Source organism: Symsagittifera roscoffensis, chromosome 5 (genome assembly GCF_963678635.1).
Source record: "Symsagittifera roscoffensis chromosome 5, txSymRosc1.1, whole genome shotgun sequence".
NCBI lineage: Eukaryota > Metazoa > Xenacoelomorpha > Acoela > Convolutidae > Symsagittifera > Symsagittifera roscoffensis.
Window position 1 is genome coordinate 39,420,486 of NC_087066.1, and position 14,539 is coordinate 39,435,024.

Consider the following 14,539-nt stretch of genomic DNA (forward strand, 5'->3'; position numbering starts at 1 on the left):
TAAACATAGCCAACTGACAGTTGGAAAAGAGTAACGAACAAAGGAAAAAACCGACTTGTTTTCAAAAATCTTCAACTTTTGAATTTCGAAGAAAAAAATAGATGGCCTTGAAGATCTTCGAATTTGTAGAACAATCTATAATGGATACTTTTGTTAAAATTAACCCAATTTGCGAAAACTGGATCAATAGGTAAAATTTTTATTTCGCTGGGAAATCTGATAACTAATTTCCATTTTCGAAATTAGAAGACGATCACGTTTTTCGTTACCTTTACAATTTTGCTGTTCAATAGCGGAGATTGCCTTCCTTTTAGCCATAGAAATTCACTGAACTTAGCAAGAAATCACAAGTCAAACCGCAAAAAACCAAAATTAAGAGTGAACAAATTTTAAGATTTTTCTGAAAAAAAAACAAATCACTACCTTCATTACTCTTCAACTAGTTCTTTCGCATTTTAAAGAAAAAAATATATGACCTTAAAACTCTTTGATGTCTAAAGCAATTAAAGATTGATACTTTTATTCAATAAAAACAAACCCAATTTGAGAAAACTGAAACACAAAGTAAGCTTTATATTCCGCTGGGAAATCTAAAAATTCAAATCAATTTTCCAGGCTAGAGGTCGATCACGTTTTTGGTGACCTTTACTATTTGATGTTCAATCGTGGAGTTTCCCTTCCTTGCAAAAGGAAATACAAAATATTCAAAAACACATCAAAAGTCAACTCGCGAAAAAACAAATTTGAACATGAGCATTTACATAAAAAAAAATCATCAACACCTACAAAAAAGTATTTATAAGTTCACTTTTAAACACTTCAGAGAAAAACTGCAATATCATTTTCACGGAAAAGATGTTTTCCTCTAATTACTTTGGTAATTTGATGGGTACTACGATAGCCATTTCCTTAAAAATAACCAGGTCCTAAATTTTTCCATTAGAAGAAAGTCATCAAGTTCTTTTAATGTTCCTATTTCATATTAAATACAGTTATTCCTATTTCATATTAAATATTTTAAGACTTTTTCCTGAAAAAAAACAAAAAAAATCAGCAAGACCTATATAGGAGTCTTCACTACGTTCATTACTCTTAAACATGACTACCATAACAATTAATTGCCGTTCTGTTAATAATGCTCAGTTAAAATATTAAAGATTTTTGAATTTTTCTTTTTGAAGAACCTTCAACCAAATTCGTTAAACCAAATCTACGTTTATAGTAAAACCGACTATGCAATAAGAAAAATAGAAATTAGCCTCGAATTAGCAAAAACTCGGCTACGTGTAGGATTCAAATCTGCGACATACTGCAATCAAGAGATTTTGAGTCTTACGCACTATCCACTCAACCACGCAAGCTTAACAACCGACACACACTAGTCACGAAAAAGCTGCTACATATGCTAATAACTTGCCAATGCGATTCAGAAAAAGTGGCACCAAATAGAAATAGACTCAATTTTGCAAATAATAACTTGGAATATAACAAACTGAAAAGAGGACTGAATATTTAGACAAAAGAGGACTTTGTCTGAAAACTATACAAACGAGATTAAAAATCGGGTTGAATAATACGCGAAATGGATAATAGCCGAGCTGATTGGGCAGAAAAATGTCTATCACATATCAACTGAAATTGAGGTACTTTTGTCTAAAACCGGTACCAGTATGATAGTTGGGTCCCTGAAAAAAAAGTATGAAAGATGGGTCGCGCAATTTTTGAGAAAATTTAAAAGACAAGGCAACAAATTCTGAACCTATTTCCAAAAATTTTAAGCACAAAAAAATCCTCCAGGAATCCATCCAACTTTTAGGGACTCAACTATTATACGTGTATCGTCAAAACTTCTTTTTCGGATAAAATTAACCCAATTCGAGAACATTGTATCATCAAGTTAAACTTTTATTTCGCTGATAATTAAATTCCACTTTCGAAACCAGAGGTCAATCACGTTTCTTGTGACCTTTACACTTTTGCTGTTCGATCGTGGAGTTTGCCTTCCTTTGAAAAATGAAATGAACTGAACTTGGAATTCAATTCAGCTACCTCTCGGATTCGAACTGACGCCTAAAGATTTTGAGTCTTACGCACTAACCACTCAGCCGCGCAAGCTTAACAACCGACAAACACTGGTCACGCATAAAACAGCTACATATGCTAATAAACTGCCAAAGCAGTTCAGCGAAAGTGGCACCAAATACAAACAGACTCAATTTTGAGAGTAATAATTTGTAATATACCAAACTATAGGCATTCAAACTAACTTTGCATGTAGCAAATCGTAAAGCATAAAACCACATTATGTATAAACTATGCATTTCAAAAAAGTGTGCGCGATATATTGAGCTAGAAAATTTCTGAAATCGAGTTTTAACATTGTTACTTTGTTTGAAACTAATTACTTTTTTCGGTTCTTTTAATGAATTGAAAATGCATCAGCTGAGTTAACTTATTACTATTCGAATGTCAAAGCATTTGCTATGAAAAAGCTGATAAGGTGCCCTAAAAGTGACACCAATACTTGCTACTTAGGTTGGAAAAAAGGTTCGTACTAATACACAAAACAAACAACAATATCAAATGTCGACGCTCTAAAAAAACGTCGTTAGCTTCAAAAAGTCTTCGAACTAACCATTTATATGATTTAGTGACACTATATATTTCGAGAAAGGGAATAAACAGATTTATAACGAAAACCTGGCCTCTCGAGATTTTAAAAAGATCATCAAAAAACAACGCAAGCGAAGTTGCACTTCGCCAACACAAACAAAAACGGCAAAGACCGAAAAGAAAATTGCAAGAAAATACTTAAATCAACCTACCGGATTCAAAATACTCAAGACCTCCAGTGCAACATTCACTTATCTCAACAACTTGCATTTTTTTTCGGCGTTAACTCGATTTATTTCCCGTGAGTTTTGTTCAAAGTTAGCTATAAGTCAGCAAAAAGCAAGCGCTTCAAAAAGATATCAAACGGCGTGATTGACGCAAAACCGTTGCACTAAAATGAGCGAGAAAAAAGGACTGAATATTTAGACAAAAGAGGACTTTGTCTGAAAACTATACAAACGAGATTAAAAATCGGGTTGAATAATAAGCGAAATGGATAAAAGCCGAGCTGATTGGGCAGAAAAATGTCTATCACATATCAACTGAAATCGAGGTACTTTTGTCTAAAAACGGTACCAGTATGATAGTTGGGTCCCTGAAAAAAGTATGAAAGATGGGTCGAGCAATTTTTGAGATAATTTAAAAGACAAGGCAACAAATTCTGAACCTTTTTCCAAAAATTTTAAACACAAAAAAAATCCTCCAGGAATCCATCTAACTTATAGGGACTCAACTATTATACGTGTACCGTCAAAATTTCTCTTTCTGATAAAATTAACCCAATTCGAGAACATTGTATCAATAAGTTAAACTTTTATTTCGCTGAAAAATCTGATAATTAAATTCCACTTTCGAAATCAGAAGTCAATCACGTTTTTTGTGACCTTTACACTTTTGCTGTTCGATCGTGGAGTTTGCCTTCCTTTGAAAAATGAAATGAGCTGAACTTGAAAAGAATTCAATTCGGCTACCTCTCGGATTCGAACTGAGACCTAAAGATTTTGAGTCTTACGCACTAACCACTCAGTCACGGACGCTTAACAAATCACAAACACTAGCCGAAAATAGTGCAGAAAACAGATGCTATAAAATTTCATCAAATATTCCATCAAATAAATGAAAACTTTCATTCAAACACTTGACTTTTTTAAAAAAAGGTTCGTAATAATTGACTACGCTCGCAAGTATTAGCAAAAGAAATGAAATGAAATTAAAATATACCAAAAGTCAAACTGCCAAAAATTAAATTTGAGCCTTAACAAATATTAAGACTTTTCCCAAAAAAAAACAGACGAAAAAAATCATCGCAATATCAACAGTATAAGAGTCGCAAATATATTTTACCCGTGCAATTTAAATTGATTAAATTGAGACTAATTTGCATAGCAAACAACAAATGGGCTGCCGTAAGATCTAAAAACAAACAAATAGGATGCCTTAGTAAGCCGCCGGCAACTAAAAGCATGATAACCAGTCGATAAGACTTAGTTGAAAAATTCGAAGGCGTTACCGTTAACAACGACCTACTAGCCTAGCCAATAATAACATTTTACTGAAACAGAGCAGTTCTCAAGTTAAAATGCCCAGCTAAAACATGGAAAACAGGATAAGCTCGAATCAAAAAACAATATAAGAAGACAAAAATTTACCTCCCCAAACAACGCTCAAAATGCACGTAAAATTTTTTTTAATATGCAAAAAAAATTCTGTTTTTTGATATTCTCAGGCAAAAAACAAAGGACGTTAAGTGAAAATTTAGCATGGAACTATAATACCATCGGATTGATACATTGTAAAGAATGAAACATTTTGTTGAGACAATTTCATTCATCCGTGAAAAAAATAATCTCATAGTCGACAAAAAAACCTATTTAATGTTAAGGTCAGACCATCAAGGTCGGACAGATTAAATGAAGCGAATCAGTTTGAAGGTCAAAACAGATTAAAATAGTCAAAACGAAAAAAACTCAGACAAGGTCGACTGCGGATCACTAACGAAATAATTAGTCAGTAATTAAATAACTGGTACTTTTGTGATGCTTAGTATGTCATGTCATTTATGTCACATTTTCAATTCATTCTTCAATAGTCACTACCTCCTTTCAATCCTCAGTTCAAACTTCAGATTCTATCTCAAACTCTGAACCTTAGTCCTATTTGCTCGAACTCTGAAACTAGGTTACGGGCCAAGAATTTATTCTTGTATTAATTATCTGTCCGAGTTTTTCGCCAGAAGCCAAAAAGAAAGCCCAAAAACACAGACAGCTGAAAAAGCATCAATGGGCTCAAGAAAACAAAATGTCGACAGACTTTTTGCAGCATTTTAAAAAGAAAAATATGACGTTTTTGCTGTCGTTTTTCCAGCTAACACATGGCCGTAGAGCTATTTGAATTCTTATCATTCTTCATCTTTGACACTCTTCTAATAAAACCAACCAGGTCGCATTTTTGTCCACACAAATCGGTCGCATTTCTTGTCCACAGCCTACTGCCAGTTAGAAAAGTGAGCACGAGCTCGAAGACCGAAAAAAACTGACTTGTTTTTTGAAAAAATGTCAACTTTCGAACTTCAAAAAATTGGATGCCTTTAAGCGCTTTGAAATTCCAGAACAAATTATTATTGACACTTTCTTGATATAACTAACCCAGTTTGAGAAAAAGGGATCAATAAGTTTAACTCTTATTTCGTTCGGAAATCTGATAATTAAGCTCCATTTTAGAAATCAATCACGTTTTTAGTGACCTTTAAACTTTCGATGTTCGATGGTGGAGTTTTCCTTCCTTCTTTAAATCGTTGTTTTAAAAGTTTCATTTAGAACAGGTATAAATTAAACGTAGAATACGCCCATTAATTGCTGAGAAGAAAAAAATTATTGTGTAAACAAAATGTCTAACAGAAATCTAGTCAGTATCGGCCTGCATTACTTTGCTTATTGACGTCATTTTCAGAAAATTAAAAACCTTACCATTAGCAAGATGGGATCTACTTTCTATCTTAATCGGTATAAACAGTTACATTAGCCTTACCCACAGGTTTCCGTTTTTTGACTGGTAATGAACAATTGTTGCAGCATCTTTTCTACTTACATATGTCCATTTCAGAGTTTTAACAAAAAGTCTTCCCACACTTAGTCATCTTTAAATAAAGATTCCATTTCCCTTTTTGTATTATGAAATTTTGATGATTTCAGAATATCAATAGGGCGAAATTCTAATTGAACATTTTTAATGGCTTATGGTACAACATAGAAAAAACCAGCATTTACTATTTATAGAAATCGTACAATTATGACATCGTCTGTCACATTTCACTCCGGGTCATCGTTTTTGAGGATTGTTCATATATGCTGATCTACATAAATCAACACCTAGAAAATTAATCCAAAAAATTAAAAAATAATCATCAATGGGACATTCTTGAAATGAAAATCAATAGCATATCAAAATTAGAATTTAATCAACGATGGGACATTCTTGAAAGGGACATTAATAACATATCAATCATCGGATAAAAAATCAATTTATTGATTTATCATTTAGCTGATTCAGACAAGGAGCTCAGCTAACTTTGCGCTTTGTTAAACAAATTAGTATTATACAATAACTGGTTGCAATACAAGTTGCACAGAATGGTGCCACCAAATATCAGCGGTAATGGCTTAGTGTCTTCTTAAGAACAAGCAAAAAAATGACATTTGCAAAAAAAATATTAGAAAGTGTCCTTCTATATTCAAATTTGAAGTTCATGGGCTTCTCAAAGAGCCTGAAATACGTCGTGTAATCACATCTTGCTGAAGCGTTCTTAAACATTTCTATCATGCTTTTTAGATAATTTAATCTTAAAATAAGTATTTTAATATCTTACGACCAGATGTGACTATTTTCTTCTGGCCTAGCTGTAAAAAAAACACGATGACTAAGACGTCAGACCAATTTTCTCGAAACTTGCCCAACTTTTAAAAAGTTATTTTGATAGACGCCCTGCCTTTAACACTAAAGTCGTGGGTTCGAATCACACTTCTGTCATGGTTGGAGAAGTCCCAGTGTCAATCACCTCCTCAAGTTGAGACCCATTACGGCAAAATGGATGACATCTCTCTCCCCACGGAATGAAGGCCGGAGATATTAAGAAGGATTTAAGGAATTTCAAAACCGGAATGAAAAATGTAAGGGCTTCAATCAAAAACGTAAAAAATCAAATCTGACGCGACTAAAAGTCAAATGAAGTTAGTTTCAAATTGCTATGATTACTGAATAGCCGATATTCGTACAAAAAAGGAATGCGATCAATGCGGTAGCCTATTTTAGGGAGGTCGCACTGAAGAATAGTTGAACAACAGAACTCGTCCAAGAGCAGATAGACACTTAAATACCACTCTCTACAAAGCAGTCTAAATCCTAACACCTTTTTGTTTTAAAAAAAAAGCATACCATAAATTAACGCAGAGACCAATCGGTGCTTCGCACTGCTTATCATAAACAATTAATGACAATTACCCCAAAGTAAAAATTACAGAGATACGAACTGCGCTTCGCAAACACAAGCGAGGAGAATGCAAAAAAAAGAGCTCTAAACAAGCGAATCAAAGTGAAATAAGGAAAAAATTAAAAATATGCCTTGAGAAAAAAAGTTAATGAGGCTAGGAGTATCAAGTTCTCACATTTGCTCCACGACCGCTTGTATTTACTAACAGTAGCCACTAATATAGCAGCTACAATTCCTATCAAATTGCCAATGTTGCAATGTTACGCAGCAAAAATTCGAAAAAAAATAATAACATTTCAATGATCAGGATTTGAAACTCTGACATGTTGATTCGGAGTCTCACGTCCTCACATCTGCGCCTCGGTTGCTAAGAAGGAAACTAGTGGCCCAGCTAACGCTGAATCCACCTGTTTTAATACTTTTAACCATATATTGTACTGATACGGAAAAGCGTAATTTTCAAAAACAGGACTTTACGCAAAACGCTAGCGATTTCTCTGCCTAAGCAGGAGATGAGACGCTTATTTAAAAGAGAAAACTACTAGTTCTTTTTTCAATTGAAGTCTTTATCTCAGATTTGCTGTGGTTGAGTATTTTTCGAAAAAGCGACTTTTCCTCAATCCATAAACTTCTCTCTACTCAAGCATAGGAATAACCTCTGATGCAGTGAAGACTTCCGCACCCTGATTTTTAGAATGAAACCTTGATATCAGACTTAAGTAGTAGTTTTCGAGAAAAGTGATGAACTTTCTAAAAAAAATTTCCGAAGTCCATATCAGTTTTTCTACAAATAAATAGGGTAAAACAGATTGCTCACGGAAAATCGAAGCATTATGTTCGTTTGAATGAACTATAAACCTAAGAATCAGCAGCTTAGTTTCTTTTAAGAAAGTTTTCCAAGAAACAGGCAAAAATTGGACATTTTCTAAGGCCGTATATTTTTTTCAAAAGGCAGGGCATAGCCGCTTGCGCAGGGAAGATTTTCAAAAATAATTTTTCTTCCGGTTAAACCCTTAGTCTCCGATTTGGAAGAACAGTTTTTAAGAAAAATCCATCTCTTGAAAAAAACAATATGTCACAGAATGGGCTTGTTTGAGGCCATAATATTTTTCTATCGAATTAAGGGAATAGCCGCTTGACAAGAGGAGATCATCAGAGTTTTTTTTTTATTGACACCCTCAACTCAGTTTTGTGCATTTAAAATTTGAGATGAAAAAATTTAAGCCAAATAGGTCAAAAACCCCTCCACTGGAACTTTTGAAGGCCGTAGAACGTAGGGTAAAACAAGAACAGACTAGCACAAAACGCGAGCACATAAAAAAGCAGCCGGTTTTTCCATTGGTACCTTTTTGAAAATTGGTCCAGTAGTTGAGAAAAATTGATATTTCTGCGAAAAATGGAGAATATTTCCAAAGCGTCGCAAAAAAAAATTTTTTAAAATAGGTTTGCATACGTTTTCATAATACCTGTTTTTTTTTCAAACAGGACCTAACGAAGGCCAAAAATAAAACAGCCACCTAAGCTTTTAAATTGGTTATGTTTGAACCAAATGGGCACTTTCATTTGCGACTTAAGTTAGAAAAAAATACTTCGTAATAATACACTACGCTTGGCTTGTGTAAATCCGGAAAAACATACATACTACATGGATCCAAAAAATTCTAAGACGCTATAGAAAGTAATCGCAATCGTGATTATTTAATTTTGCTCATCTAACTAATGCGACAAAATGTTTATTTTCTTTACTTTGAATTGTTTTTAGATCGCTTCATTTGAACCAAAAATCGGGCAAAAAACCACAGATTCATAATATATTCGCTCAAATTGGTTGAAACATGCAGTGTTTTGGATTAAACTGATAAAAACCTCAATCTGGTTTAAAAGCGGTGGTAGGCTAACAAGCCGAATAGTCAACACGTCAAAATAAAAATTACCATTCCAAGCCAAAAACTAATATTGTTATGCAACGTAACAACAAACTGTCACTGTTGTTATGCAATTGTTACGCAATTTGATGTAATTTTTGTCCTTCTGGTGTAATTTTGGCTTCAAGAAAAGGGGAGCGGCGGTGAAGTGGTTACGTCTCCGCCTCTCAATCGGAAGGTCGGATGTTCGAGGCCCACCAGGATCCGTGCTCGTTGCTTGAGGGTGAAGCAACATTACCCAGCCCAGAAAAATAACCAGAAAAATAGCATGTAGTTCTTAAACAGGGGCACAACAGCGGTTCGCCGTGATGAGCTGAACAGCACTTGTGTTGGTCCTTTACCCCGTGGATAAACGGTCTTAATAAAATAAATTAAGAAATAGCGGTTTGTAGATTTGGCAATTTGTTGAACATCCTCCAAAAATTCTGCAATTAACGAGCAGCAAACAAAATGAGAAACTTAGGTCGCAAAGAAAACGTTTTGAAAAGTCGGATAAAACGCATGCTAATAAGTAACTCGCGAAATTGGAATTGAGAAAAACACAAATTTAAGAATTGAGCACAAACATGTTCGACTTAGGTTCAACAAAAAGAACTCACATTATAATACACTCGTTTGGTCGTGGAAACAGTCAAATTCAAACTTTGCATTTGTTTCAATAAACTTTATTATCCAAAATCAGATAAAATTTTAAGACAATACGTAACAAATTGTAACAAAGAATAAGCCATGGAAGAAAGCAAGCCTTCAAAATGAACCTGTAAGAGCGGGAACCGATCTAGCAACTACTCTTGGAATGCAAACAGTACCATCGGACCACTGAGTCCACAAAAAGTTTCACAACTACTCAAATTTTCGCACATGCTGGTAATTACGATAAAGTTACATTGAAAACGTGGACGTTCATTATAACAGAAGCGTTGTTTGCGTTATTAAGGTCATAAATTCAAATCAAAAACAGCAGTAGTTGAGACCTAGTTAAGAAAATCTCGTAGATTCACAGGACCTATGCAAGTGTAGGTACCATGTTTGGATTCGCTTAAAAACGGTACTTCAACTCACTTGGCAGGGGTGACTGGTTGACTGCATGATATTCTGAGGTTGCACAGTGGGATCCGGATGTCGCCTGCATTGGCAGATTGGGAGAAGCCCCCACTATTGCCGCCAGCTTTCATCATCTCCTCCTGACCCTGACTCAAACTCAGACCCCCTCCTACCCCATTGGCCACGCCCTGCTGCGACGGGTGGAACAAGGAGGGGTCATTTGGTAGTGTGCGCTCACAGAGTTCGGGGTAGAGGTTTTCAAAGTTGGCAAAGTTACCTAAAACCAGAGGCGGATTTAGGCGGGGGATTTGCTAAAGCTTTCCAGTCAGGTATGTGAGCCTCTCACCAACCCAAGGGTCCCCCTTTTCTGTTATTATTTTATGACATCTATTTTCGGCCGACTAACCCTTACTTATTCAAAGGCGCCTTTGGCGCCAATGTATACTAATTTTGAAGGGGAGTGCGCGCGAAAAAACGCAATTGTTTGGTCAAAATTTTCCAAAAAGTGCCCAAAACAGCTTTTTTTACCTGTTTTTCAAATATTTGCGTACGACGCAAAATTTTTAGTCAAAATGGGATCTTTATTGGGAGTGCTCGAAAAATCAATTTGGTCATCCTAAAAAAAGATCGACAAAATTTGTTGTCTATATGCGATTTGTTGTTTTTCAAAACGCGACGAATCGTTGCCTTTCTTGAATGCTTGACTTTTTACTTTATCCAAACGCAGCAAATAGTCGCGTTTTTCCAAAACCTCGATAAGCACTTGGCAACGGATCGATACAAGCACGACAATTGAGTTTCCTGAAGAAAAAAAAACTAGTACGAAAATGTACAAACGCAGGAGAACCCATCTGTATTTAATGGGCATACATTCCAATACTGTTATTATGGTAGTTACCTTTTAGCACTTTGGTGTGGAAACCTAATTCTGAGAAGTTCTTGACCAGCAGCTGTACCATCGGAGACTCCTCATAGAGGACAATTGTGATAGTGTTACATTCTGAGTGTCTCTCCAACTCTTGTCGGCTGTCCGAGTCCGACATCAGAGAGGACAGTCGCACCGGACCCCGTCGGAGTCTTCGGAGGATGAGGTTGGGCAGTTGTAGGTGGATGGCTCCTTTAATGCGCGACGCTGAGAAGAACTGCGATGGACGGATGTCGAACACCTACAATACACACAGTAGATAGCAACAATTTTAGTCTGATGTCACAGTTGAATATTAGATCGGACAAAAAAAAACAAAGAAAAAAGTTAAAATGCGTTCCAAAAAGCTAGAAATTATAAATTTGCTACAATTTCGACCAAATAAAAAAAAACAATAAGAAACTAGGTTAATTTGAAAATCAAATCAGCTCTAAATTTCGAAAACATTTTAAAACACAGAGGCGAAGCTGCGATGCGCTTCACAACCACTAGCAAAACTACATAAAAGAAGCTCTATAAGATGAAATAAGAAAATATAGCCAACTCGCAGTTGGAAAAGATTAATGAACGCAAAGAAACGGAAAAAAAACTGACTTTCAAAGATAAAAATAGATGGCCTTAAGCCTCTTTGATTTTCTAGAACTTACAATTGACAATTTTTTCAAGAAATTTACCCAATTTGAACAAAAATCTGGATCAATGTATAAAGATTTTACTTCGCTGAGAAATCTGATAATTAAATTCCACTTTCGAAACGTTTTTCTAGACCATTAAACGTTTGCTGTTCGATAGTGAATTTTGCCTTCCTTTTAACAAATCACCAGCCAAACCTCGAAAAATCAAAAGTAAGTGCGAACAAATTTTAAGACTTTTCCTGACAAAAAATCACCAAAACCTATACAAGAGTCTTCACTGCGTTCATTACTCTTAAAAAAAGAATAAATAAGCCTTGAAAAGTAAAACTTTTACTGCGGCGGACTCAATCATACGACCAGGAGATGTAGAGTCCCTGTACTTGTATCTGACCGCGAGCCCTCGATAATTTGCTAACACTAACCAAAAATTAACCAGCAACAAATTCTAATAAATTGCCAATACAATGCAGCAAAAGTAACACCAAAAACAGAGGTACAATTTTGCAAGTAATAATTTGAAATGTAACAAGCTGGGCATCCACACTAACTTTGCATGTAATAAAAATGAAAGCGTATAGCCAAATTATGTACAAGTTATGCATTTCAAAAATATTAAATAAATAAAAAATATTGCGAGATATATTGAGTAAGAAAATTTCTGAAATCGAGTTTTTATTATTGTACTGTGTAAAATAGCTTTTTCGGTTCTCATTTTATGAATAAAAATTGCAACAATTCTGTTAACTAATTACAAATCGAATGTCAAATCACATGCTATCAAAAAGCCGTAAAGGTGCCCCAAAAGTGGCAGCAATATTTGCGACTTAAGTTAAAAAAGAAAAGTCGTTTTATTACATTACGCTGGCTTTAAGAAGCATTGTTCAAATTTAGAAAGCATTTCATAAAATGTATCTTACAAATTGAGCTTGATTATATTTGTATAGAAAAACATGCAATGAGCCAAACAAAAATATGATGACCAAAAACCTCGGACCAATTCTGGACACAGAACTTCTTTGAAAACCTTTACTTGTTTTAAAAATTTCTTTGCGGATGATATAAATATAGCAGCAGGAAAGATTGCGAGTTCATATTGCATGTGCGCTGCAATGTTCAAGGTCAGAGTTTGCAAGATAGCCATAGCTTAATTAGTTCATTATAATTCAGAGAGATCTATCTAGTTCAAGCTTGAATAATCAATCACCTGGTAGGGCCCCGGACTGATTGACTACAAAAATAGGCATCAATTTTTTTTGAAAGAATTTAATAAAGATCTAAGTGCAGCCAGTACACGGCTTAACACCAAAAAATTTAACTTTCGCTGAGCATCTTAAAGTGCTTCCAATTCCTCTTGTAACGGATACAACAAAGATTTAAATTTCCAATTCATGTGCGCATTTAGTCATTCACATATACTCAAAAAATAGTTCCAAAAATGAGACAATGTCCCTTAGTAAATAAGTTTTGAAACACTGTTTCCAATAAAAAAAACAATAACTCAAAAAATAATACTTATATATGGAGGTAGAAGTTAAAGCAGCCTAATTGTTGTGATAAACTTATTAAATAGTTTCAGAGACGGAGATGAAAACTGTTGATGTTGATGGTCCTCAAGACGAAATGTCCACGCTAAAATATCATGTTCAGACACCAATTTGCAGCTCAACGAACAAGAGACCCTTTATTGAACTCAGTCCCTGCGCAGAAGATAATGGTGCAGGACAACTAGACATTTTGAAGCAAGTGGAAGATGCAATTACTAATTCAGTTAATTTGTTAATGCCGAAGATGATCGAAAATATAAAAGAACAAATCAAGAGCGCTGTTGAGACGGCGATTGGAACAGCCTTATCTAACTTGAAAAACGAAATGATGTTGTGGACGAAAGAAGAGATTTCCAAGCTGGAAAAGAGAGAAGCTTTGAGAACCCTATCAGAAGCGGAACTATTAGAAAGCTACAATCGTAGAGATAACGTGAAGATCATAGGCCTGTCAGAAACCTTGAGTAATGATGGAAAACGAGAACAAGTGGAAACAACAATCAATAAAGTAATAAGTGTTGGAGACGCAATTGACGCAAAGATAACCCATACCGATATTTCCATTGCACACAGGCTGCCAACCAGATCCGGCAGAGACAAGCCTGTGATTATCAGATTTTCGCGGCGAATCAAAAAGATTGACCTTCTTCGCAAAAAACGAACTTTATCTCAAATTAATGGATTTGGTGATGTAAAGATATTCGAAGATTTAAGCACAGCGCGGGTTAACTTTTTACGTATTATGAAAACAGACGAAAGGATTCAATCAACATGGACACGAGAAGGGACTATATATTTTATCTGGAAGGAAGATCAAAGAATCTATAAGATCAATGGACTTTGGGAGGGCGGCGACTTTCTGGATTACAGCATAGATAACGTGTTAAAGTGCTTTAACTGTGTTTTCGGGAATTCAAATGGACAAAGCGATCCTTGAAAACAGAAAATATGAATTCAGTGGTGCTAGTATTAATGTTAATTTTCTATTATCTAATGTTCGATCTATTAAAAACACCAGGATGATTTAGAAGCACTTCTAAGTAGTCTCGAGTCTCCTATTAATATTCTTTTCCTAACTGAAACGTGGTTGAATGAAAACGATAATATTAATATGTATAAAATCAAAGGCTTCCAAACCGTAATATCTAATAGTAACACACGAGGCGGCGGGACTATGATTCAACTCGATGAAAAAGTTAATCTAATTGATAGGTTTGACTGTAGCTTACCTGAGTCTGTGGCAATACTGGCCAAAATTGGAGGCAATAAAATTATACTAATTGTAGCCTACATACCACCTCGTTATGATAAAAATAAGTTTATCGAAGAACTGGATAAAGAATTAGAAATACTTGCTCAAAAGAATATAC

At 35.0% G+C, this 14,539-nt stretch overlaps 3 protein-coding genes across 4 annotated transcripts in view; 2 read left to right on the plus strand and 1 right to left on the minus strand.

Moving 5' to 3' along the window:
• Positions 1 to 14,539, minus strand: part of LOC134845450 (uncharacterized) — an 80,617-nt gene that overhangs the window by 54,724 nt on the left and 11,354 nt on the right. For both annotated transcript variants that reach the window (XM_063862337.1, XM_063862336.1), the window contains exons 2-3: positions 10,967 to 11,234; positions 10,087 to 10,345 (exon numbers count right to left, since the gene is read on the minus strand). In XM_063862337.1, coding sequence (XP_063718407.1) covers positions 10,087 to 10,345; positions 10,967 to 11,234 — 527 coding nt within the window. The remainder of the gene's footprint in view (positions 1 to 10,086; positions 10,346 to 10,966; positions 11,235 to 14,539) is intronic.
• Positions 13,176 to 14,539, plus strand: part of LOC134845457 (U2 small nuclear ribonucleoprotein A'-like) — a 361,634-nt gene continuing 360,270 nt past the window's right edge. The window contains exon 1 of the mRNA XM_063862346.1: positions 13,176 to 13,195. The gene's annotated coding sequence lies outside the window, so the exon portion shown is untranslated. The remainder of the gene's footprint in view (positions 13,196 to 14,539) is intronic.
• The window catches only part of LOC134845456 (protein FAM98A-like), a 183,186-nt gene continuing 181,824 nt past the window's right edge, over positions 13,178 to 14,539 (plus strand). The window contains exon 1 of the mRNA XM_063862344.1: positions 13,178 to 13,196. The gene's annotated coding sequence lies outside the window, so the exon portion shown is untranslated. The remainder of the gene's footprint in view (positions 13,197 to 14,539) is intronic.